The 26525-nt window shown below is 46.6% G+C and overlaps 1 protein-coding gene across 1 annotated transcript in view; it reads left to right on the top strand.

The window, feature by feature from the left end:
• Nucleotides 1–26525, top strand: part of CNTNAP2 (contactin associated protein 2) — a 1947395-nt gene that overhangs the window by 1737267 nt on the left and 183603 nt on the right. Inside the window, exons 17-18 of the mRNA XM_059172148.1 lie at nt 2029–2247; nt 24752–24988. Of these exons, the coding sequence (XP_059028131.1) occupies nt 2029–2247; nt 24752–24988 (456 nt within the window). The remainder of the gene's footprint in view (nt 1–2028; nt 2248–24751; nt 24989–26525) is intronic.

Here is a 26525-nt window from a genome sequence, read left to right on the forward strand (position 1 = left end):
GCTCTAGTGTGCCAAGCAGAGAAAAAACTTGAACATTTCCTACTTAACTGTTGGTACTCAGAGTTTCTCCAAATGGTGACATTTTAAGGACCTCGACAAAAACTCATCATAGCAGCAAGAGACGAGGGGAGGAAGTGAGAGCAGCATTCACCTTTCCAAGTCAAACCTTAGGGTTAAACTCAATTTATCCCCAAATTCTATTTCCCTGATGGTTGTTGATGCCTTTAAAATGAAACAATCTTTCCTACTTAGCTCAGGAACCCATGCGCTCTTGATCTTCTGACAACTTACATTTCAAAATGCATCTGCTAAAACGTAGCATACAGGAGCACAACAGATTCAGTCTTAACACTGGAGGCAACTTTTCTCCACTGACTCTGCCAGAAAATACAGGGAAAGATCGTTCAGTCCAAGAGTCTTAAGATTGTCAACCTGCCTTCTGGTCTTCCCATAGAAACTTTCATGAAGGTCACCGGCCCCCACTGAGTCACAGTGACCCCTGAAGGCATGAGCCCCAATAGAGAGGAGATGCTCTACGGAAATACGTGTAGCTTCACCACAGGTGTTAAAATTAAACTTCTCTTTCTAATGACATAAAGGATCAAAATTCCTTGGTACAATTAGGTTGATTAAATTGAGCGCTGTGTCTAAAATCCCTCCAGCTTAATAAAGTTAATGCAGCTTTCAGAGGAGCCTGACCCAGAGGCAAGGAACAGTCCGGGTCCGGCGAGAATCCAGCCCACTGCGGTTTTTAAATTAGAAGTTTGATTGCTTGCGACACCGTCTCAAAATGGTACCGGTCTGAAGAAGCTGAATTTTCCATTAGCCTGGGAAAAAATGACAGATATTTAATTAAACTGCTTAGAGATTAGGCAGAAGGCTTAGTGGATAGATAAAGGGGCTGAATCTCTTTATAAGTGACGTTGGGAAATCCACTCGCCGGCCGTGTCTTTCCTGTCCAGAAAAGCTCACCAAGCCGGAGGAGCCGGGACCCCGGCGCCGCGTTCCTGCTCAGCGGCCTCTCCTGCCAATTGCAAGAAAAAAATACACATTCAAAAAGCACGTTTATAAAGTGTTAGGTGGCCACTGAGGAAATTAAAACCTAAAATGTGAAGTAGAAAAGCTCCTTACGATGAAAGCTGCCAGAGCAAACCACCCTAATGCACTGTTCTCTTGTTGAAAGGTGATTTATTACGGACTTTGAGCAGGTCTATGGAAAAAAGGCTATGTGGTCAGTGCTGGAGGGTAGTATACCAGAGGGATCCGGCATTCCGGATGGAGAGAGGCCGAGCTGCACAATCAATGGTGCAGGGGAGGGGCTGTTCTGCAGGAATCTTGAGGCACCTCGTGGATAGCCACAGTGGCCCAAAAGAGATGCAGGTCACCTCCATCGCCTCAACACTCGCAGCTCCCTAGCTTTCAAGAGGAACTGCAAGGACTATGTTAATAAAATAGAGTCTCGTAAGCTCTCCCCAAGCAATAGCTCTCAACTCTAGCTATATATTAGTATTTCCCAAGCACCTTTTAGAAATCACCAGTGCTCTCTGCCAGACCCACCGAACCAGAACCCCTGCAGAGGGAGCAGGACATGGGTGTTCCAGAAAGCTCTCAAAGCTCACTCAAAGAGTGACATTGTGTGTGATCACCAGCTCCGGGGCTTGGAGGCCTGACAAGCTGGGGTCCCCTGCCCACTGAGCGTAAGACACTGTGCACGTGCTTAACTTCTCCAGGGCTGGGTTTGCTTATCTGGAGAGGGTCCGTGATGGTAACCTCTGGACAAGCTTCTAAAGGTTGAGTAAGAAAATGAATGTATTCCCGGTCCCCGATCCACATCTATTTCTCTCCCCTCGGAGGAAATACAGTTAGAGCGGATTGGTGTTTTAGCCTTCCTCAAATGATTTTGCCGTTGAACTTTGGTAGCGAATGATGGGCGTAGATTCTTTCTCTCTCCCAGCTTTGTTTTTTCCTCTCAAAATCACTGCTATGAGGAAGCTACTCACGGGCCTCTTGTGCTTTCTGCTCCTGCAGCTGCCACCGAAGTATCCTTTTCGTTTGATGTTGGAAATGGGCCGGTGGAGATTGTGGTGCGGTCGCCCTCCCCTCTAAATGACGACCAGTGGCACCGGGTCACCGCGGAGAGGAATGTCAAGCAAGCCAGCTTACAGGTGGATCGGCTGCCGCAGCAGATCCGCAAGGCACCCACGGAAGGTCACACGCGCCTGGAGCTCTACAGCCAGCTTTTTGTTGGTGAGTAACAGAAGGAAAGGCCTTTGTGACTTCCCTCTGTTGTGGTTGTCGTTGTTCTAAGATTTTATTTATTTATTGGGAGAGAGAGAGCGGGTGTGTCGGTGAGTCGGGGGAGGGACAGAGGAGAGAGTATCTCCAGCAGACTCCCTGCTGAGTGCGGAGATGCGGGGCTCCATCATGGGGATGTGGGGCTCCATCCACAACCCTGAGACCATGACCTGAGCCAAAACCAAGAGGCGGTGCTTGACCGACTCAGCCACCCAGGCTCCCTGCACCTTCCCCCTGTTGGTTTTAATAACCTTGACAATGGAAAAAAAATAAATAAATAAAGGTCTCTGGAATGTTTTGATAGAGGTCTTTCCAAAAGTAAGAGTCGAGGCTTCGTGTGGTCTCCATCAAGACAGAATGGAACAAGGAAGATGATTCGGGTAACCTAAATCTGGCCCCACACTCTGCTCTCTCCAGAGCTTGTGGTCCTCAGCTGCAGGATCAGAGGGGAGGCTGGGGTATCGCGGAGGTCTCTGATCTGGGCAGTGTTAGGTCTGTGGTTTTAGAACCGTATAAAAGTCTTCAGTAATTTAGGACACTTGTAACTGTGAGGAAGGAAAGAGGGAGAAAGAGAAGGAAATGAGCTCCCCACGCTCAGGTTTGCTTACAATGGTGAGGAGAAACCCATTATTCCTTTGTCTGCTCATCCTCGAGGTTCTAGGCAGAGAAAGATGTGAACTCCTCCCTGTGTACTGTCTTTACATGAGAAAGAGCTCAACACTGAGAAATGTAAACAGAGCAGGAGTTAAACATCCTTTGCAAGAAGTATACCTCGCCTCACCGTTTGGTCTCTGCTTTTGACATCTTCCAGCTGAAGCTAATGTTACTTCAAATTAGTACCTGTTTCTATGATGAAATATTAAATTTTGCTTTCCAGAACACTGATGTTTTAGGGAATTAGCCATTTTTCCTCTGGTGAATGACAAGAGAGCAAGTCTGAAGGACGTTCAGGCTATGGCGACCTTAGACCCCCTCTCTGAGCTTCTGGGAATTAATTGATCAAATCAGTCAACTGTGGCCGTCCCAGACCAAGCAAAACCAGACTTGACCTGATTGTTGTTCATAGTCCTACCACCTGTCACCCCATGCTGGAGCCTCACTGAGGGTCAGCTAATTTTAACCAGGGCCAGAGCCCCACGGTATCTCTCATAATTGTGTTAGAATGCTTTAAGAACATTAGAAAGTCACAAAAATTGGATGTCAGCTCCTTCGGTGCAATATGGGCAGCCTACAAATGTGTTCACTTAGTTAGCTTTGGAAGTAAGACTGACTTGTTAACAAGCCGTGTCATTGGGGGCTGTGAAAGAGCCATCGATTTTGAGATAAAATACTCCTCTCGACCCCAACTAGAACCCAGCCCCTTCCAAATCCTGCCCTCATGTTGTAGTTCTCAAAATATACGCTTTTTAAAGCGTATATTTTTAAATTACTTTTTAAATTATTTTTTATTAATTACATATCAGGCCCGCTGATTCCTGCTGAATATTGTGAGCAAATTTCATTCTATCAGTCCATCTTGTCCAGATTACCTAGACGAGTTTTGCTTTTCTCAACCCTATCCATCTCAAGCATGCTGATTAAATTCTACCTGGTTTTCGTCATAACAGGTGACCCTAACTGACCTGAGTTTCTTCTTTTTCTGAGCTTATCCCCAGGTAGAGACAGGCTCCCACTTTCTTCCTATCCCTTTCTTTCCACGCCCTCTAGCCAGAAATTTTGGAGACCCAATAAAGTTGTAAATGGAAAGAGATAGGGAAGCATTTATTATGGTCTTGGAGTTCTGATTTGTTTACACAAGAACAACTTAGAGGAAGAAAACAGTAGAAGGCTGAGGTCAGAACTTGGCAGAACAGTGAAGAGACAGGCAGAAAAATAGCATCTCAGGAAGAAGACTGAAGGGAACGGGAGGGAATAAGCCCGGAAGAATCTAGAAGAGGAAAGCATTCCATGAAATGCTCTGTTCATTACTGCCAAGTAATATCAAGCGCCCTGCATAGAATCAGGCTGGAAGAAATATTCTTTGAATTTAACAATTATGAAAGCCCTGGTGACCTGGGAACAAAGCTTCCAAACAGAGGCTGCCATGATGAGTCAGCAGCCGCTTTTCCCTTGACAAAAACAAGGAGGTCCACATCCAAGCTTCTCATTTCCTTTTGTCTCAGAGGTGGGCATCAGACGCATCTTCCAGACACAAACTATTGTGTACCAGCATGGAAAAATAATTGTTCTGCAACTCATGTCCTCTCCAGGGGTGGTGGGGAGGAGGGCTTGTTTCCAGAACGAAGATCAGTGCAGCAGCTCTGAGATCCTACAGGCAGCTATTCCAAGACTCTTCTGACTTCTGTTCTCGTAAGAAGCTCTGCCCTGACCAAGTGTCCCCACTCTTCCTCTTGAGTCTCGAGTTCCATCTAATAAAGGATCTGGGTTTGTTGGTCTCCAGAATTTCCTCCAACTTCAGCCACAGGTGCCGAGCGGTCATCCCTGCCACAGTGCCGTGTGGTTAACGTGGGCTTTGAATCCCGTCTCTGCCACTGAGCCGCTGAGGGACCACAGGCAGGTTATTACTCAGTATTTCCATGTAAAATGGGGATACAGTTCACATGTCTCAGGGGGGATTGAATCCGTCCAGGAGAAGTGCTCTGGAAAGCCCGGTGTGGAATCAGACTCATGAACTTTTGAGTTATTTCTTTATCTTTGCTTTACTTCCTTAGCTTTCTTCCTCCATGTAACCCTCACTGCCTCCCACAGAACCTGCCTCCAGCCGGCTCCTTTCTTTGTTCCTAAAGCCCTGACCCTCTCTGTGATCCTTTACCCCACACACCCTGAAGCATATCTCCCCTGCGTAAACGTCTGCTCCTCGATATCCAGAATCGGGCTGCACGGTGGTCCCAGAACAGGAGCAGCAAACAGGGGCTCTGGAATGTTCTCGGTCAGCCAGGAAGCCAGCAAGCGGCCCTGTGAACACATCACACGGGTGTCAGTATCCCAGGTGAGACACAGGGCAGAGCTTCCCTAAGAGCTCCTTCTCCGTTCTAGAAAGGAGAGGCTTGGACTCAACCTATCACTGAAAGGGATAGGAAGTCCTTCTTCGCTTTGCACACAGAGTGGGCTCTGAGGGAAGGCCAGGCTCATGCCTCCTTTCTCAAAGTAACTGGAGAAACAGTGAGAACAGTCCCCCTCGCTCTGCATCGAGAATATAATCAGAAGCTGTCATCGAAAGAGGATTAACACACAGGGGTTTCGGCAGCAACTCTCATTACTGTGAGAATGATTATTACAGCTACGATTCTGCTTTAGTGAAAAAGTAACAAACTTCACCATGAAAAAGGACGCGGGAAGAAAGAAGCAGTCGCTGATACTTATCGGCACAGTGCGTGAAATCTTCTCGTGTTTTCCATCCAGCGTGAGCCATGAGCATATGATGAGCTTCTGGGATGGCCCAGCAGAGACACTTAAACTGCCTGGTGATCCGTAGCTTCAACCAGCCCAGGTGCTCAGACCTCCATCCCCCATGGCAGCCAAAGGGCCATATTTTTCTTAGGAGGCGGAGAATAGCAAACGTGCTCAAGGTCATTATCAAGGCATGAACAATGCCAGGCTGGACTGAGCCAGAGTCCTCTCTGGCACGGGGACATCCGGGGAGCTGGGAGCCCTGGCAGCTGCAGCAGCAGCATCAGGACTAGGAAGGGGCGGGTGGCTGCTGGGCCATCAGCCTGCGGCCAGCGGCCAGCCCGGGGCACGGTCCAGGAGCTGGCGAGGGTGAGCCGCTGCGGAGAGCCAGGCCGGCTATTCAAGGCAGGTGGCTGCTGGAGGAGCAGGTTTGAGGCAAGCCGGGCCCCGGCCGGAGCGTGACGCTCTGCTGGGCAGTTGTTTCAGGAGGAGGTCAGAGTTCGGGAGAGCTGGAAGCTGCTTCGGAAGGTTTGAGAAGATTCAGTCTCCTAAGTGGCACTTTGAGAACCGGAAAGGATCTTCTGTGCTTGCGGAGAGCCTGCCTGGCTGGAGACAGGAGAAGCAGGAGCGCTGTCCTCAGGACTCAGCCAGTGGGAGCCCCAGAGCCTGCAGGCTCCCCCTCCTCCAGCGCTTTGTCAGGAAACTCCTCCTGAGCTGGCACTTGAGCTCCTGGACCAGTGGAGGTTTCTTAAACGGATTGAGAAGTGACCGAGGACAGAGCGCTATGACCATTGTCTGAACTAGGCCTGGCTAGCGGCCCTAGAAAACAGCCCAACTTCCCCAAACTCTATGATAGAGCTTTTTGGGTCAGCTGGTCCCCACCCCGTCTGTATTCCAGAATCGTGAGTGAATCATCCCAGTGCCATCCGAACCGCTGCGTCCTTGGGAGAGCAGGGAGAAAATCCGCACTTGTGGTCTGCGAGGGGGGAAATGGAATTCCGGACAGAAAGCACACCCAAATCTGTGTGTGAATAGAATGGTCCTTTTTTTTGTATCCAAAAAGTTTAGAGTAAAAAATGTACAGTCCAAAGAGCAGGAATGAAAACACAGAAAATGTGTTCCTTGTTCCCATTTCTGCAAGCCCGCCTCAGGAGCCAATGTCCTGGACCACACTTCAAGGTCAAGTGCGCCACAAGCTTCGTTCACCTCTCGCAAAGTAAATACTATTATTACTAGTTTCTTTTTTTTTTTTTTAAGATTTTATTTATTTATTTGACACAGAGAGAGATCACAAGCAGGCAGAGAGGCAGGCAGAGAGAGAGAGGGGGAAGCAGGCTCCCCGCTGAGCAGAGAGCCCGATGCGGGGCTCAGTCCCAGGACCCTGAGATCATGACCTGAGCCGAAGGCAGCAGCTTAACCCACTGAGCCACCCAGGCGCCCTTATTTTTACTAGTTTCTGCTTTATTGATGCAGTGAAAAAGCTAAAGCTAAAGACTAGTTAACAGCCCAGAGTCATGCAGCTGGTAAGAGACAGAGCCGGGTTTGATCCCTCGCAGTCTGATTCCAGAAACGCCGCTCTGAACGGTTCATCTTGTCAAAGCAAATGACACCCGTGTTCAACAGGCAAGGAAGATGTCGCTTGAGGTTACTGCAGAGGGGAGACGGCCACAGCTCAGTCGGAGCTCAACGCCACTGACGGCAGAAGGGGGATGTTCTTCATGTGTTGTTTTTTAATCATGGTAAAATCCACAGGCGCAATTTTCAGAGCTAGGGTGGGAGACAGCGCAGGCTGTCCATGCTTGCTAACAACTTTACCCAGAGGAGAAGTACACTTTGTCCTGTCCTCCTGGCAGCAGGTAGTGTTACTGGAGTGGAGTGAGGGGCCCATCTCCCCCTGAAACAGAGATACTGGCCGTGGCTCCCTTGACGTTTACATTTCATAGAGATGACTTTGGGTTCCCCCAAAGGTGTTCCTGGTTGTAAAATTGGAAAAGACTCTTGTGAAAACATTTACATCTCAAAGGGGAAGGCAAGAATTTTCAATGACATGTTTTCTTAAGTAAATGTTTTACGAAGAGGGAAGTCAGGGGTCCACGTTCAGGAAGAAATCTATGGAGTGCTGAGTCAAGCTGAGGGGAACACAGTGGCCATCTTGGTCAGACCGTGCAGGCGATTCCCACCTGGGGTGACAATGGGACGCCAGACAATGTCTGGAAAAACATGGTGGCTTTGGAGTTGCTACCTCCAGTGACAGGCTGTGGGCAGAATTCCCGCATTCCCATGATGCACTGGGGAATCCATCCTGACAAAGACCTGTGGGTGCACCCTAGACGGCAACAGGGCCCCCATGAGGAAGCATTGCTCTAGGTTATGGAGTCTAGAGTAGGAGACTAGCGGGTCAGGCCTAGCCTCAGTTGGCCTGGCAAGCGTTCTGTGCGCTATAACGTCAAAATGCAAAAGATCAAGGCAGGAGGAGGAAATGGGCAGACACAGACACAGACACAAAACTTTTGGGTTAAGAGGAGAAGCAGAAGCAGTCTTGGTGGGGAATGAGCTGCCTTGCTTGAGAGTTCGTGATACAAAAATAAGCTGTTTTTTTCTTTTTGACTTACTTTGGCAAGCCCTTTGTAAGGGCTGTCAAAGTCGTCAACACAGATCTCTCTAGAACCCACGGATGTCTAGAGAACATCCAGAATTCTGTGTTCTTTCTGTTATTCCCAGTGTAACTGAGCCCAGTCCATCTGCCCGATGCAAAGCAAAGCCAACCCCGGAAACATCAAGTTGGCAGCAAGGAAATTTCTTCAAGAGGCAGCCAAGTGAGGAGACAAGCCTCAAATCCACCTCCCTAAAGAGGGAGGGAACACATGGTTGAGAATCAGAGGGGTTGAGATTACACATTGATGGAAAGAGCTGAGAAATTTAGTACTATTCACGAGGAAAATGGGTCACGAACACTAAGTGACATACATGGAGCCTATATCCGGTGTTCAGCATGGAGTGGAGACTTCACATCAGAGTGAGGCAAAATTCAACCTCTGGCTGTTGCCTGGTGAATTGGGGAGATTCTGAGCCCTGAGGCTTGCCCCTGCCTGTCCCAAAGATGTCTCCAAAAGTTCTTGGTCTTGTCACAAGAGAGAATTCAAGGACAGACACCCAACACAGCAGACCAGCAGCAACGCAAGTACGAATGTTTAATAAAGTGAGAATATACTCCCAAGATGTGAGAGCAGGCAAGCTCCAAGGTGAGAGTTGGGCACCCTGGGTTTCTGCCGTTTATTGACACTTGTTAACTAGAAAGTGGAATATTCATTACTTGGGGCAGGGATTTCTTGGAAGCAGTTTTGTGCCTTTTCTTCCTGATTTGGCCAGGAGTTTCCGGTCATGATACCGCCATCTTTAAGCTGCCTGGTTTGATCTGGCTTCTTGTGGAACTGCTGCCAGGACAGGCCTCTCTGACTTTCCCCATAGCTGGCCTCTAGGTATCCTGTTAGAACTTGACTGTCAACTCTAACAACATCAGGAGGTTATCTCAGGACAAAGAAGAGGAGCTGTGGGCATACTCCAAGAGCCAGTATAAACGGGATGAGGTCTGGGGCTCATTATCTCAGGTAAGGAAAGCCGGGCTTTGCTTGCTCCCAAGATGGAACCATTATTGGCTGACCTTGAGTCCAGAGTTTCTGCAGAGAAAGCTAGTAGGCTTGTTAGTGGGGACTGAAAGACACAGCAGCAATGAGGAGGAGACAGTTCTCTGAAAAACAAACTTGAACTTTCTGCTGCTTTCGACTTCATTAGCCCCACAGGGCACAGTTTCACCAGAAGCACCAACCCATCACCCCTCATGAGATACTTTCTTCTCTTGGGTTCCATGGAAGTGTACTCATCCGCTTTTCCTCCTACCTTTTGCTTTCCATGACTTAGTCTCTCTTGTGAGTTCTCTTCCTCTCCATGACCACTACACGTTGAAGCATCACAGAATCTTCCTCTCTTCTCCACCCATCCATTTCCCCAGGTGATCTTACCCAGTCCAGTGGCAACCAGTACTATCCATGGGACAATGACTCTTAAATCGAAATCTCCAGACTTGACTTCTCTCATGAATTCTGCACCCATTTATCCAACTGTCTACTCAGCATCTCAGCTGGTTTTCTAATGGGCATCTCAGAGAAAACCCAGCAGGCTCTCAATGCCTACCCCAAACCTGTTCTTCCCTCAACCTTCCCATCTCAATAAATGACATCACCACCAACCCATTTTTGCTCGAACCCAAAATTTGAAATTACCCTTGGTTCTCCTCTTTCCCTCATCACCACCCATCAGTAGTAAGTCCTGTGACTCTACCTCCAGACTATGCCTGAGGTGGTCCACTGCTCTTCATTACCATGAGTCCTACCCTAGTCAAAGCCATGGTTGTTTCTTTCTTGGACCGTTGCAGCAAGTCTCCTAGCTGGTCTCCACAGTTTGGGTATGTGCTGTGAACATACCATGCTTATTCCTTCTCTAGAAAATTTGCACTGGCTGTTCCATCTGCCTGAAGTACCTCCACAGACACTGAAGAGGCCCTCTCCTTCTTGTCCTACATGCCTCAGCCTCAGCTACCTTCCCAGGGAGGCCTTCTCTGGTCACTGAACCTGACTAACCAGTTACTTCCCATTTTACATTCTCCTTAGAACTTGTGATATTTTCATTTCTTTTTGTGTGTCCTTCTCTAGAAGATAGGCTACTTGACAACAAAGACCTAGAATACTGCTACAGTGGATGTCCAATGAGCATTTCCTGAGTACACAGTGAACTGAGTAAGTGAATGGTATAGTGTTTGTTGCTTCTTTGAGTTAATAGTCATATCACTTTCTTTGGAAGTACCTTTCTGACTGGGTACCATGGACAAATCAAGCATGACAGAAGCCAAAAAAAAAAAAAAAAGAAGAAGAAGAAGAAGAAAAGGATACATACAGAGTCTGAGACTATTATAAAAGACAGCATCTCAGAGCAGTGCAGGCCCTAAATACAGTTTTCAATCTCCTTCTTTCCAGTTGAGGCCTTACCTGTCTGGCAATAGCTGGGTTGCTAACCAGGACCCTGATACAAAGAGCTTCTCTCTCGACTCTTATAACTGGTCTCCTGGTTCTCCCCCAGACAGAGAGAAGGCATGATGCCATGGCTGGAAACCACAGTCATTGGTAAGAATAAAAAAATGATTTGCTGGGTAAGATCTAGTATAAGGATCACTAGATGAAATCAGTAAACTATCCACAAGGCACAATGGCAAATAGAACCCAGAAGCTGCTCCACAGGCCCTCTGAGCTTCACACCACTAGGATCAAGGACACTTACTCTTATCTTAATAGGACCAGCTTCCAACACACTCCGCCTCCAGGCCATGTCTGAGTTTCTGCTCCTCTCAGTACAATTGCCTCTGCCCCACCATACCACAGGTGAAGTCACCCACTAGTAGCCACCATATGTTTTCCTACCCTGGCCATTTATTTTTTTTTTCCGAAGAGTTTATTTTATTTATCTGACAGAGAGAGAGAGAGAGAGAGCACAAGCAGGGACAGAGGCAGAGGGAGAAGCAGACTCCCCACTGAGCAGGGAGCTCGACGTGGGACTCGATCCCAAGACCCCAGGATTATGACCTGAGCCAAAGGCAGATACTCAACCAACTGAGCCACCCAGCACCCTACCTTGACCCTTTAGTGAGCAAAATTTCTTAGCTTTTACAATCCTGGCTCTCAATTTTACAGTTAGAGTTTTAACATATTAAATAAGTTGTGAGAACCACTATTAGTACCTTGTTTTCTTACACTCCGACACAAGCAGATGGACCATATACTCTAACCTCCCGTGGAACCTCACAAGGCAGCCAATTAACGGCCGGGTTTCTGGGTGCCGAGCCACCTTCTCAGGCAGAGCTCCCATGTGTGGACGTCCTCAGAGAGATTTTGGACCTAAGAAAAGAGCCAACCCCATTGTTCACCTTCTGTGTACAGTAGCTCCTGTGCCTCAAAGACAAATGCTTCAGGGACTCTGTGGTCCTCCTCCCGGTTCTCTAATGACCACTGGCGCCGTCTGATCGAGAGAAGCTGTTTTTAATGTAAAGGCCCCAGTTTTGCCATCAGCATGGAAGGTTTTTTCCCAACAGATTTACAATTTCATATACATTTTTGACTCTTTCGGGAAGGACTGAACTAAAGTTCATGGGAATGAATGGCAACTGTCACACAGAACAAGACTGTAATAAAAGAAATTACTATCATGACACAAATATCGGAAAAGGGATGGGCACTTGCAGCCCCACCGCTCCCCCCGCCCCCATGATTCCCTGAGGATGCGAGACAACACCCCAGTTCACTAGCCCGAACGATCACAGTTGCCCCATAGATGCCTCGTTCTTCCCCTTCCCCCACTGTCCGGGTTCACATGGGAGGGGGCCCACTCTTCCCCTCCCAGTCCCACTGTCACATCCCTGCGGTGTTCCTCATTCATTTTAATTCCACTTACTTGTGTTTTATCTTTCTTCCCGATTCTCAACTCCATTCTCTCCCCATCACTGCCCCTCACCCGAGTGTATTTTATGTATGGCCTCCTAGCCTGCTCTCTATATATCTATACAAAAATATATGTATGTTCTGGAAACTTCATAGCACTGCCTTTCGCATGTCATAATTTATATAAATGGTATGGCACCACAAATCTCGTCTGTTTCTGGCTCTTTCACTCAGCCTTATGCTTTTAAAATGTATTTGTATAGCTCTGTGAATACCGTGTGTGTACTGGTCCATTCTGCGTACACCGACACTTTATTTATTCCGTTCCCTAAAGATGAATACCTGAATTTCCCCGACTCTGCTACCACACCATTTCGTGAGAGCTGATGCCCGTCGAGGGTTCAAGGGTTCCTCGTGTGTGCACGTGCGCACAAGAGAATTACTGAATCCTAGGGTATATACATACTTAATTTCAGCAAGTACTGCTTACCTGATCAGTTTCTGGGTGTACATTTCAGGCTTTATTGGTTGAATTCTCTAATTCTGTCAATAATCTATCCTCGGTAGCTCTGTATAATTTGAGGCCATTTGGCTAGTTAAATGTGTCCGTGACCTTTCCAGGGTCTTGTATCCTTATTCCTCATGATGTTTTCCATCCCACAACTTTACCTCTGCTCTTCAAACCACTGCAGTGTCCCTGCTGTAATTAATATTGTCCTGGTGTTTTGTGCAGGTGTTGGTACCCTTTTATTTAAAAGTATCTCAGCTCTCCTAATAGTGAATCTCATAAAAATTTGATTTGAGAATCTCTGCCTTTTTCTTCGTTTATGGTAACGAGGGTTATTACCTACATTTTCAGTTTACTGTGTTTTGTCTACTTGTTCGCCCGCCCACTTGCCCCCCATCTACTTTACACTGATTGAACTGAACCATAACTCAGTTGATCCGGAGGTCATGCATTTACACTCCCATTCCCCTGGCAGCCATGCCTACCTTACCAAGACTCATACTTATGTTTCTTTTCTCTGTCATCCACAAAAACAAATCCATACCTCCGTTCTGAATGAGGCAAAAAACCAAGAACACTCTGACCTCCTTCCCCACCTTACTGCCTGCTGTGGTGAAAGCATTTACAATTTGAATTGCAGAATCTTATCAGCATACTTATTTTAATTGCATTTACCAAGTTCTTCTCTTCACCTACTCTTATTTGCCATATCTTATTACCTCTTGGATTCATTTCCCCTTTTACTGGAGGGCGATTTTGACTAAGAAAGACTGCATTGGTAGGTCCCTCCACATGTTTACAGATCTCTTCACTGGTTGCCATATTTAAGCCAATGCTCTCGAGATACTGTCTTTTATTGGCGACGTTGCTACTGAGAAGTTAGACAAGAGTTATATCCTTATTACTGAACTTCTCTTTCTTCTCCTTTAGTGTTCCTTAACTATAAGGCAGCACCCCTAGCCTTTTGGGAGCCGGTCTGCTGAAAGCCTGTGTCCCTCTTCTCAGAATGATGTTTTATATGAATAACATAAAACATACAAAATTACAAAAGAAACCAAATATATTGAAATAAAGTTATCAAACATTTAAAACAGCAAATTAGTGATACCATAGAAATATAAGTGCTATAAATAACAAGACCTAGCTAGCATCAGATCTAGTAACTACCTTAAGTTCAACTTCATCATGACCATGAATGGTACTTCAAAAACTCTGTAACTACTATGTAATAGGAATACATCTACAATTCTCTATCAGCAACAGTGACACAGATACTGTTAATCTTGCTGTGATTTTCCCTACAGTCCTAATTGAAGAAAATGCTAAATTTCATTTAGAGGCTAGTGAAAATTTTGACCATGGAAGGTGTTTCACATCCTATTCTCCAGCCTCCAGACTCCTGTAGATGAACACCTGAGATTTGGGATCTTAGCTTATGAACCACAACTATAGGTATAGGTGTAGGGTTTTTTTCCTATCTACTCTGTTTAGTGTTTTAGGAGCCTCTTCATTCTGAAGGCCAGTATTTAGTCTAGAAAATTCTGAGTCATTATTTCTTCATAGAGTTCCTTCCCCCAAGCTAATCTCTTCTTATGAAGCTATTAACTTTAGTTCTTAACTTTTCCTTCATTCTTTTAACCTCTTTAGCCTTTCCTGTTGCCTTTGGGGAGGGTTTACTGACCCAATATTTCAACCCCGTAAAACGCTCTTCTGCTCTATCTGATCTGTCCTTCAAGCCCTCCTTGGAAATCCTTATTTCAACAATTATAGTTTTTTAATTCTCAGCATCTTCAACCACTTCTTCTTCATCATCGTTTGTCATCACCCCATGTGTCCAGTATCACGGAGGAATCATCCGCTAATCTTGCTGCTATTTCATGTCAGCCCAGTAATGAAGATGTCATTATGCTGCGTCCTCTGTGCCTGCTGCCCTCCCTCAGTCCTGTCCCTCCTGACACAGGAGTCTTTCCTTTGTCGCGTTGGCCTTCCTCAGAGGCCTTGCCTCTTTTCCATACAAGCACTGTCCATCCGTTGAGATTACAAAATGCCTTCTCCTGTCTTGTCTGCCTGAGGGGAGAAGCTAACACTCTCAGGGCCTAGGCTGTGCTCCTCAAGGACAGTTAAGGGTGAGGAGGAAACTCTCATCTCAGGACCTGGAACCGCTAGTTCGTATCTGCCTCAACCCCTTCCTGTCCCCACCAGGTGTCTGTCACGTTCACAGGTACAACTTCACAATGCCCACCTCCCAACCAGACAGGGACACCCAGCTTCTGTTGTGATTGATTCTTAAACCAGTGGTGTATCTTTACTCACTAAAGCTACTCTCCTCTTACCTGTTCCCGGCTGCCACCCCAGAAGGTCCATCTCAAAAGAATCATATCATATAGCCTTTCGCTGTTTTCCTTGACATCTAGATAATACTTCGCATTCATAACTATGCCCTCCTTGTAGTCCTGACCTCAAGATGCGCCATATTCTGTTCGCAGCCTTTCTGACACCCCCTTTCCTCCCCTCCCGCTCCATCCCCAAGCTCCTTTTCTTTTCCTCCCCCCTCGTGTCTTGGAGAGGCCCCTGTAGCCTGCAGGGCTAGTGATCAGAGCCATGATGATCCCTCCCAGATCCATAAATCCAGCCTTGACTTGGGACCAAGATCTGCAAAGACTTGTTTGACTCTGCAGTCTGAGAGGTGGGAGAACAGGTGATAGGTGGACAGCACAGAGGGACTCTTGACTCTGGATGAAGGAGACTGGATCCACTTGTTATATAGCAAAGACTTGAAGACAGATAATGAAGACCAAGAGAGAGGTGAATCAGCCTGGGTCAGGTTCCTGGCCTCGTGGTGTGTGGGTGTCTGTGTGTCTGTCTGCATGTGTTTGTGTGTGTGAGTGTGTGTGTGTGTGTGTGTGTGTGTGTGTGTGTGTCAGAGAGAGAGAGGACATAGGATATGTTAAAATCAACAGAAAGAAGATGCTTATTTTGCTCCAAAGATGAACGGTAGTCACCAGCAGGATATAGAATAAGAACAATAACATACATATATTTGTAGAAGAAATATTTAGACAGAGTTCCCAGCTGATGGATTTGGAATTTGGGTTTGTGGGGAAATCTGCTAAGGGACTGCTTATACCTCAACATTTGGATCAGACTAGGATGTGGCGGTTTAGCACTGTCTCCTCTCTCTGACCCCACTTTTGTGAGAGACTTGGAGCCGTGAAACTCACCGCAGAGAGCCACCCTCTGAAGCAGCCCCATCTCACTAGATGTGGGGGCGACTGGCCACCCAGCATGCAAGGCTACGCCCCATAACTGCTTTGATTGTGGAGTTGCAGTTAAGCTGCTGCACAAAGAAATAATATCATTTCAATAATGGACTTAAAGAAATGTCTCATCTCTGTTGACCTCGAGATCAGGTTGGGCATAGGTATTCCTGGCTCTGAATAACCATCCCTGTGGCTCCAGGGACAGGATGCTGCCAAGTGGTGACTGACTTACCTCAGATATGAATATTCTGTTGGTGTCTTCCATTTCAATTAAGTACAGCAATGCCTAGAAACATATTATGCGTCGGAGAAGAGTCTCAGTGGTGCAAGCCCCAAAAATCAAGATGGCAGCTATAGTGAGAGTACAGGCTTAATAGCCCGATAGCCTGGGAGGGAATTATGGCCAATGGCCACTTCCTGGCTGGTGGAACACTGGGCACATCCACTCTCTTGGTCTGTTTCTTCATCTGTAAAGGGAAGATAGTAAAAATAATTATCTCAGAGTTAGAACATACAAAATTTGGAACAATCCCTGGTGAAGCCAGTATTCAATTAACACTAGCTTCTGAAATAGCTAGAAATTTATTATGCTCACCCTGCCCGCATGGCCTGCAGAATGAAGTCAGACCTCCTACCATCATCCCCATCACAGAGCAATTCACGCTGAGAGGCACCAGAGTGTTCTGTGCTCTCGGAAACCCCGTGCTCCCTGCGCCTCTGTTTTGAAGTCTACTTCTAGTTTCAATAGTTTGCACTCACAGATGCTGCATGTCCTTTTGCTCTGAGGACATAAGAAAATCCATGCAGTGATAATGAACTTTGAAAAAAATCTATTCTATTGAGTGAAGTTATGAATGAGCACTCATGACCATTATCTGAGAAAGCGATTCTCCAAACCCCCGCTCTCTGCGTACAGAAAAGCTTTTTCACATATGCCCTCGATATCCAGCTGGCATAGGCATCCCCGATCAGTACTTGTCAATCAGCTGCACTGAATAATGTGATCCAACATCCTTTAACTGCCCCCACTACCGAAAAATCTTCGCCATTCTGAGGTTCTCGTCTTAACCGGATAATGGGGTTTTATTTTACACATCTGTACCGATGCTGCAGGAGTGTTTTTTATGGGTTCAAGTTGACAGCCGAGACCTAAGAGACCACGGTAACATATAGAACGGAAGACAGCGGGTGCAGCATCTACAGCTGGGGAGGCCCAGCCCGCCCAAGCACATCGCTTGCTGCATTTGCCCACTCACCTGCCCCGGCCAGGAATGGTCTGGGTGGGTCACCTGGACACAGACAAGTCACGGTTCTCTTCCCACCAGTCTTTTCTACCATCAAGGTTCAGGGCCTTCAAGACAACTTATAGTTCCCCAAACCCGGATAGGGTCCCACACGGCAGACAAGAGAGAGAAAACAGCCATCCTAATCCCATACCTCCCAGGAAAATAGTCTCAGGCAGGCCTGGACCAGCCCATGCTCGATGTCCACCCTTCACTCCCTGTATTAGCCTGCTCAGGCTGCCATAACAAAATACCACCGACAGAAATTGACTTCTCACGGTCCTGGAAGCCAGAAGTCCATGATCAAGACGCCAAGACTAGTGTCTCCTGAGGCTACACCCCTAGCCTTGTAGACCACTGCTTCCTGCTTTGACCCCACACAGCCATTTCTCTGTGCACACATCCCTCCTGTCTCTCCCTCTTCTTATGCAGAACACCGGGCCTGTTACAGTGGAGTCCTGATGACCTCATTTAAGCTCAGTTACCTCTTTTAAGGCCTTATATACAGTCACTCTGGGGATTAGTCTTCAACAGAGGTATTTGGGGGCAACACAATGCCTTCCCTAACACTCAGGATACTCCTGGGACACATAATGACAGCTACCATTAGCTGAGCATTACTGCAAAGGGCTGTATTATCACCTCTTATTAATACGACCCTGCGAGGTGCATATTGTTGTGCTAATTTCACACACAAGGAGACGGAGGCCAGAGAGAGGCTGGGAAGATCACACAGGCAGGGAGCAGCAAAGCCAATATACAAAAGTAGATCTTTGGGGCTCACGCGTTCCTCCCCCCTCATCCCAGTGTGCCTCGTGGGTCACACTGCGCCTGGCACCCTCGTGTACTGTTAGTAGGTACTATTAGTAGTAGGTCTCCTCTGTCCTTTTAGCCCCGCCTTTCCCAGCACCTGGCAGGCGTGAACTGGCCAGTGGCTTTGCGTTTCTGAGCACCCACAGGAGCTCCCCGCCGTGTTCTCCCTCCCTCCCACCTACCTCCCCTACCTGCAGGCAGCTCCCTCTTGCCTTTTTATCCCTTAGCCCTATTCCCAGAGATATGCTCTTGGATACTCTTTCCATCAGCCTTTCAGTGGGGTTTCTTCTGTGACCATCCCCACACCGCTCCCACTCCTGACCCTACTTAACCCCGCCTGACTTCTTGCTCTCAGAGTGAACTTTACCTTCTAACACAGGAGGGACTTGACCTGCTTATTGAGTCTGTTATTAAATTCTCCCCTCCCTTCTGCAAGAATATAAGCTTGGCACAGGTGAAGACTCTAAAGACCTTCTGAACGTCTAGATAAGGTCTGGCTCGTAACAGACATGAAATAAACAATCACTGAATGGATGCATTAGATTTCACCTGTGTGAGCTTTGGTGCGATTCCTTTCCATGGTGACTGAATGGCCAGTGTCTCTGGGCAGAGGGCTCTGGAATTCCACTGAGCTCCTTCGAAAAGGACTAAGCTCTGAGTTTGAGGACACTGTATGTTTTAGGACTCCTCTTGATCATTATTTTCACGCATTTTATTTCATTTAATACCTGATTCTTTTGCCCCAATCTTGTGTGCATTCGGTGGTTGTACTACTCATTATGGGTAGATACAGTCTTTTCATAATTAATCTTTAATTGCAATACTTGAAGAGCATTTCCCATGAAAAATGATTTACGAATGAAACCCACATCTCACCTTGGATAATTACCATGGGTCTGACTAATGTGTGTGGAGCCCTGCATGGCAGGGGGCTCTCTCCAATGACAGTGTGTTGATTTTTTAATTAACAGAGGTGAAGTAGCATTTTTGCTTGCAGACCTACAATTTAAACTTGTGACATTTGTCACCAAGAAAGATTTCTATAGAGCTCATAAGTTGAACTCAAGTAATTATTGCCAGTTCTAGTGCATTAACACCTTTTGCATAACATATAATGACCACTTTCAGGACAAAAGATTTTTCTTCATATCGACTAAATCAGTAAAAGTACTTTCAGTTCACTGACCCATTTAATAAATCAGGGGCCATCTAAGGAAGAAAAGAGCATAATTTATTTAGTTTTCTTTTATAGAGAGAGCAATGAAATGCCATTTACCTGCTTTACAAATTAAGAAAAGCGAGTACAAAACTTTAATGAATGCAACAACTAAAAATTAGACCACAGTCATATTTTATGGTCAATTAACAGAGGTGGGGGGAAGGTCAGGCAACAGTGCAGAGAAGCAGATTTAGGAGAAATTGAAAGTAATTTACTAGAATAGAGAGACAGAGACACGTAAGCACAGAAGGGGACGTTGTACATCTTGAACCAGACTCATTTAGAGCTGGAAGGAACCAGAGACAAAATCTAGTTCAGACCCCCTTTCTATGGTAGTGAAAGACCCGCGGATCCCCTTACCCAAGAATTCAACACTGCCACAGGATGCAAACAGCAAGAGGTTCTTTATTGTTACGCAGGCACCTGCAGGTGGTCAGCGCGCACCTGCGGGTGGTCAGCAGCTCCTGCTAGCTGAGCACACCTGGCTGGGGTGGTGCAGGATTTTTATAGACAGGTACAAACAAGTCCCGGATGGGACGGGGCCGATTGGCTGACAATTTGAACATTTGAAAAAAAGGCATACTTGGTGTTAGTGGATTGGCCCTGGAAGACCCCCACGTGCGAAGAAAAAGGGCGGGAAGGGGAAACAAAGAGGGGAAGTTTGACCTTATTACTCAGCAGAAAGACATCCTGCCTACCTGACTATGCAGCCCCCTGTCTATGTGACCTACGTGACCATGCAGCCCCCTTGCCTATGTGACCATGCCTCGGCTATTAGGAGAAGATATCTTGTTCAAACAGGAGACAAGTGTCATGCCCTAAAAGCCAAGCAGTTACAGAAAGGCAAAAGAGCAGTTACATTGAATTCAACCCTGGGGGAAGGGTCTTTTCACTGCAAGGGGAGGAGGGGTACTCTTACACAACAAAAGAGCAGTTAATTAGTTAACGACCGGGGGGGGGGGGGGGAGGGGGGGTCTTTCAGTAGGAAAACCTGATGCTGAGGGATGTGAGGGTCCTTGAGGAAAGACACACACCCAACCCCAAACAGCCAACGGAGCCGACAGGGAGAGATACACAGACCCAGAGGCAGGAAGGAAGACCAAGACCAGAAAGAATCAAAGACAGGCAGAAAAATGTACCCCCTCTAACTCCTCATGGAATGTGGCCTATATACATAAATAATGAAGAGCACAATATATCTGCTTGGCTTAACGATATGATAAAAATACCAACGAACCTCGATTGATTTGCTCTGCCAATTGGACCTTTTAAAATATTCAGGGTTTTTTTGTCTTATTAATGTTTGCTCAGTCTTTTAAAAATCTCTACTTCAAACTCTGAACTGTTAGTGAGACCCATTAAGTATAAGTTATTTTTTTAAATTTTTTATTTTTTATAAACATATAATATATTTTTATCCCCAGGGGTACAGGTCTGTGAATTGCCAGGTTTACACACTTCACAGCACTCACCATAGCACATACTCTCCCCAATGTCCATAACCCCATGTATAAGTTATTTTTAAATTAAAATACGTTCCAGGAAGGCCTGGTTCAGTCAGTTAGCCGGCTGCATTCAGCTCAGGTCATGGTCTCTAGGATCCAGCCTTGCCTCTCTCCCTGCTCAGTGGGAAGCCTGAGGGGTGTTTTTTAATGGGTTCAGGTTGATAACCCTCTCCCTCTGCCCCTCCCACTGCTAGTACACAGAAACACTCTCTCTTTTAAGGAAATACAATCCTTAAAAAATAAGATAAAATATATTCCAGATAGATTAACGATGACAGTGTTAAGAGAAGTGAAATCATAAAAGTGCTAGAAGAAAATACAGTTGAATAATGATATTATTTTGGATTAGGTTTATTATATTATCTTTAGATTGGGCTTTATAAGCTTAATGCCAAAGACACAAATCATACAAATAAGAAGGAGGGATGTGACTGCCTAAACATTCATAGAGAAAAACAAACACCATGTGTAAGTTAAAGACCCAGGCTGGAAGGATATGGCTACCAACTGTGTAACAAAGAGGGAAAGCCCAAAATACTGTTATCAATCAATAAGAAATATATCTTCTTTTATTCTCCCAAAAAAGCAAAGCATATGAAGAAAGAGAAACTAAGAATGGGGAAAACATAAAAATTATTCAACTCACAGTGCTTGAAGCCATGCAAATTAAAACAATAAACTCTCTTTTTCTCTCTAGCCTATAAATTCAAAGGCATTCTCCCTGGTATTCGAATTGGTATGAAGGTGGGAATCCATATCCTGCCTGTGAAATACAAATGGACAAACTCTTAGAGGAAAATGTATTTCAAATGCTTTTAAAATGTATGTGCCTTTGTGTCCAGCAACTGCACTTCTAAGAATTAATTCTAAGGAAATACTGAACAGGTGGTAAAGGTTTTCTACAAGGATATTTATTAGAGTGTCACGTAAAATGAAAATCAGACTAAGCTTAAAAGCCCAGTGGTAATGGGATGGCAAAGAAGTTACAGAGCATTCATGGAACGGGATGCTTTGCAGATATTAACCAGGATGTTCTAGTTGTACATTTATTGCTTGGAAAGCGTTTTATGATACATTGAATGCAAAAAGCAAATTTCAGAACAACGTGTATATCATCATCCCATTTCCTCCTTTTTTTTTTTTCCTACACGAATGCAGTACATAAACATAGCAAAAGCAGGGAACCTGGGTGGCTCAGTTGGTTTAGCATCTGCCTTCGGATCAGGTCATGATCCTGGGGTCCTGGGGTGGGCCCCAGGTGGTCGGGCTTCCTGCTCAGCGGGGAGTCTGCTTCTCCCTCTCCCTCAGCCTACGTGCCCCCTGCTTGTACTCTCCCTCTCTATCAAATAAGTAAATACAATCTTTTTTTTTAATTGTATTTATTTATTTGACAGAGAGAGAGAGAGAGATCACATCACAAGTAGACAGAGAGGCAGGCAGAGAGAGGGGGAAGCAGGCTCACTGCTGAGCAGAGAGCCCAATGTGGGGCTCGATCCCAGGACCCTGAGATCATGACCTGAGCCAAAAGCAGAGGCTTAACCCACTGAGCCACCCAGGTGCCCCACAATCTTTTTTTAAAAAGTAGAAAAAGCTGGGGTGCCTGGGTGGCTCAGTAGGTTAAAGCCTCCACCTTCAGCTCAGGTCATGATCCCAGCATCCTGGGATCGAGCCCCGCATCGGGCTCTCTGCTCAGCAGGGAGCCTGCTTCCTCCTCTCTCTCTGCCTGCTTCTCCGTGATCTCTGTCTGTCAAATAAATAAATAAAATCTAAAAAAAAAAAAAAAAAAAAAAAAAGGTAGTAAAAGCTGTTTGCCGAAAGTAAAAGTAGTTATATCTGCGCAGCCTTAGAGATTCTCTTTTTCATTTTGCTTATCAGTGTGTTTATGGTTTTCCCAGTGAAAAATGGTTACATTTGCAATAGGGAAAAGGAGTGAGCAGGACATACCCAAAAACAATGACTTAAAAACTTCAGCGTATTTTCATAGGCTGTAATTGTCTTAATGGCCTAGTAACAAAAATGTAAAGGCCTGGGGGTTTATTGAATGAGAGGCCCTTCGGAGACCCCTTATTCCAAGAGCAAAAGCCGAACGCTAAAATGATGGACGCCAAATTGAAATTTTAACACACAAAGAGTGACTAATGGTTTGAAATTCTTCCAAATCGTAGCAAAGGCCCGGATTCTCCTCCGCACAGAGGTGTATGAAGCAGAGCTGACGAGCAGATTGCAGAATGGGAAATCCTTCCAAGTGGTTGCTTTTAACAGCTTCTTCTGCCAGCTGCTATCCCGTAGCTTTGATCAAAAAAGGGCACTGGACTCCCTTCAATTAATCCTCTGTCCAGTTATTTTATTTGATCATAAATAATCATCCCTGGAGAAGCCTCATTCAAACCTATGTACTCCTCCACTAGAGAACACAAGGCTTGGGTTTATAAAGGTAACAGAGCGAGTCACTGGCCATTTCATGGCCAAGGACTTACACACATAAGCAAATCGGTCTGTCTCTGCAACGAAAGCCTTGGATCCACCAGCCCTGTCCCATGAGTCTGCTCGATTGTGTGCTTTTTCTCAGTGGTCCCGAATAAGTGATCAGAATCCATCCCCAGCTACTGGTCACACCCAAACACTGACAATCCTATTCACCACTCCAGTTGGAAAGACATCCAGACCTCTGTCTCAGAAACACGTACCTCGACAGGGGCCCTGACCCTGAAGTCCTTCGGTATTAAATGGTCAACACAGGATAGAGCTTAACACCATACACTCGAACATAAGAATTTGCACAACTTTGCCATTTTGGAGCTACGACTCCTTGAGTCAACCACCGAGCTTCCCTAAGCCTCAGCCTCCTCATCGGAACAATGGGGGTGTTCACAGTAATACCTGCCCTGCCAGGCTGTTGAGAAAATCGGGTGAATAGCATTTAAGGAGGTGCTTAGGGGAGTACCTACCACATAGCCCTCAGTAAAAAATAACTTTTATTAACAGTTTTTTTTTTTTTTTGCTAAATCCCCAGCAGATATTTCTTTTAATAATTTTAATGACTACACGTTTTGTTTACTTTCTGGAAAAGTTTGTTACCCTGACAGGCAGACGTGTATATAAACTTGAGTTCCTCCTTCTCTACCAGCTGCTGAAAAAAAACTGTAGCCAAGGTTATTACAGACATAATTAAATTCACTCGTGATATAATGCTCCAGTGAATCTTTCTGTGAAATTTGTTAGGAATATTTTAATATTTTCATGCTCATGAACCTGTGTCTAACTCTGTAACTTAGAAAATCAGAGAGAACTTGCTTTTTGTGTTGTATGTCTTGCAGTGGCATTTAGACAAAAAGCAGTAAAATCTAGCCTGAGCTGGTAGTCCATGTGGTGTGGCTAACTTCTGGGTAAAATTTATCAATTCCAACTTCTGACCACCCCGGACAAGATGCCCGGGAACGTTTCATGGGAACTTGAAAGCGACATATTTCCTAAGACAAGACCCACGTGTACAGTCAATTTCAAATGGATTTGTGCCTTCCAACTAATTGACTTGTTAATTATGCTAATATATTCATGTTTCTCTGCCTTTTTATATTTCTTTCAATAGATAATGCTATAGAAGTGAATGTCCTGGGATTAAAGAACAAAAAAGCAAACAAAACAAAACAAGCAAACAAACAAACAAAAAAACCCTATAGATTTCTCTAAACTTATTTAGGAAACCAGACTAGATTTCCAAAACAGCATGTATAATCTTTGTGTCTCTCCAAACATTTTATTTCGGTAGCAAATGTATGGCTTCTCCAAAGACAGCCTCTTTTAATGAGACATTATGGCTAAAGTGGGGAGAGCTTTGAGCCTTTCAATTAGGCAGGGCCCTCTGGAAAGTGAGGGTGCGGGCCACGCTTCGCAGCGCCCTGGCCTGCCACTGCGGTCCGGGCGCAATGAAGGGGCCGCGGAAGCACAACAGAGCTTACCGGGTCTGAGCCCCGTGCCTTCTGTCGTTCGCAGGTGGCGCCGGGGGCCAGCAGGGCTTCCTCGGCTGCATCCGCTCCCTGAGGATGAACGGGGTGACGCTGGACCTGGAGGAAAGAGCGAAGGTCACGGCCGGGTTCAAATCCGGCTGCTCGGGCCACTGCACCAGCTACGGGGCCAACTGTGAGAACGGAGGCAGGTGTCTAGAGAAATACCACGGCTACTCCTGCGACTGCTCGCACACGGCCTACGATGGCACATTTTGCAACAAGGGTAAGGCAGAGCCCGTTTCTGTGGCGTTCTCACACCTCTCTTTAAACTGAAATGGTCTGTGCCGTGATTTCTCAGCTGTCCCCAGTGTGCTGTGTTCTGAGAGTAAGGTGTTCAGAATTCTCCTCTCACCTTAGGTAAGAAGTCGAAATCCTACCCCGATCTCTGCCATTTACTGAGATGAGAGAAGCTCGGGGGGGGGGGGGGGTATGCAGTTTCACCCAAATCCTAGAGGGCTGCGCACCGACTAGAACATCCTACAGCAAATAGCCACATTGCACCTTGATGGTGAGTGACAGCATTAAGTGGCCTCTGAAAGGGGACTCAGGCCTGACCCCTCCCCCTCAGGGAGGTCGGGGTGAGGGGCTTGGGGTGCTCGCAGACGGAGGGATGGCTCGGTGAATCGGTCAGGGCAGCCCAGCCGTCCGGACGCCCACGCCGGCCCTGGCTGCTGCCGAGAGGCTGGGTTGGAGCCGGACTCCCAGGGAGCGCGCTCCGGCCAGCGACTGTCGCTACCAGGATTGTTATCCTTGCCCAGGATGCCTCTCTGAGCGGGCCCCAGCCTTCGCCCCGCGGCAGGTGGAGGGAGATACCACATCTAATCAGCCGGCTTAGGGCACCTGTTATTAGCACATCATTTCAGGCTCCAATGAGTCCTCTAATCCCTAATAAATTCTGCAGAGCCAATCAGCCGACCGCGGGAGCCCAATGCATATGCATGTTGTCATTCAACCTGTGATCCCGCGTGCGGGGAAGAAATGCGCTCGCGCCGCTGGTCTGCGGCCTCATTCCCCGCGCGTCGGCAGGAGGGTCGGAGCGCGGCAGAGCGGCCCTTTCCTAAGCTACCACGGAAGCGCGCGTAAATCACTCTTCTCTTTCTCAATGAATGTGTAGTGTTGGGGTAAAGTTTCCTGTAAATGCCTGGTGTATCTCTTAATAAGAAGCTTTACATAAGTAGCCTTTTCACACTCTCGTGAATACACGGAGGGGGTTTGTGCTGGTCTTATCCACACAGGAGGCCGGCGGGAGGAGGAGTTGTTCCGGGGCACTCTCTGCACGCTCAGGCTACTGTCTGGCAGGGCTGCAGCACGAGCATGGCATGCCGATGAGGTCGGGCGGGGGTTGCAGACTGAGCGCGGGACCCCAGCAGGAGGAAAGGAACAGCATTGCTGAAGGACCCCGTACCTCCTTCGCAGCGCTGTTACAGCGCATGTTTCTGCTCGGAACAACACGGTTCCAGGGCTTTCCTGTGACATACAATGGGACGGGTTTGCAGAACACGTCAATTTTGCACTTGCAGTGAAATGACAATCTCGCAATTACCATTCATTGTGCGCGATGCTAATTTAATGCGGTGGTGCCATTGCCAAAGGGATGTGTGAATGCAATCAGTCAGTCCTAATGCCCCAGAGAGTCCATACAGAAGGTCCAATCTAAGGAAAATCATGGTCCCCTTATTTTTAGAGAGTTGGTTTAAACAAAGTAGCTCATACAAACCTTCTGGGGGTTAGTGGCAATATTCACAGATGGAAAGGCAGGG

This window comes from Mustela lutreola, chromosome 4 (genome assembly GCF_030435805.1).
Source record: "Mustela lutreola isolate mMusLut2 chromosome 4, mMusLut2.pri, whole genome shotgun sequence".
Classification (NCBI taxonomy): Eukaryota; Metazoa; Chordata; class Mammalia; order Carnivora; family Mustelidae; genus Mustela; species Mustela lutreola.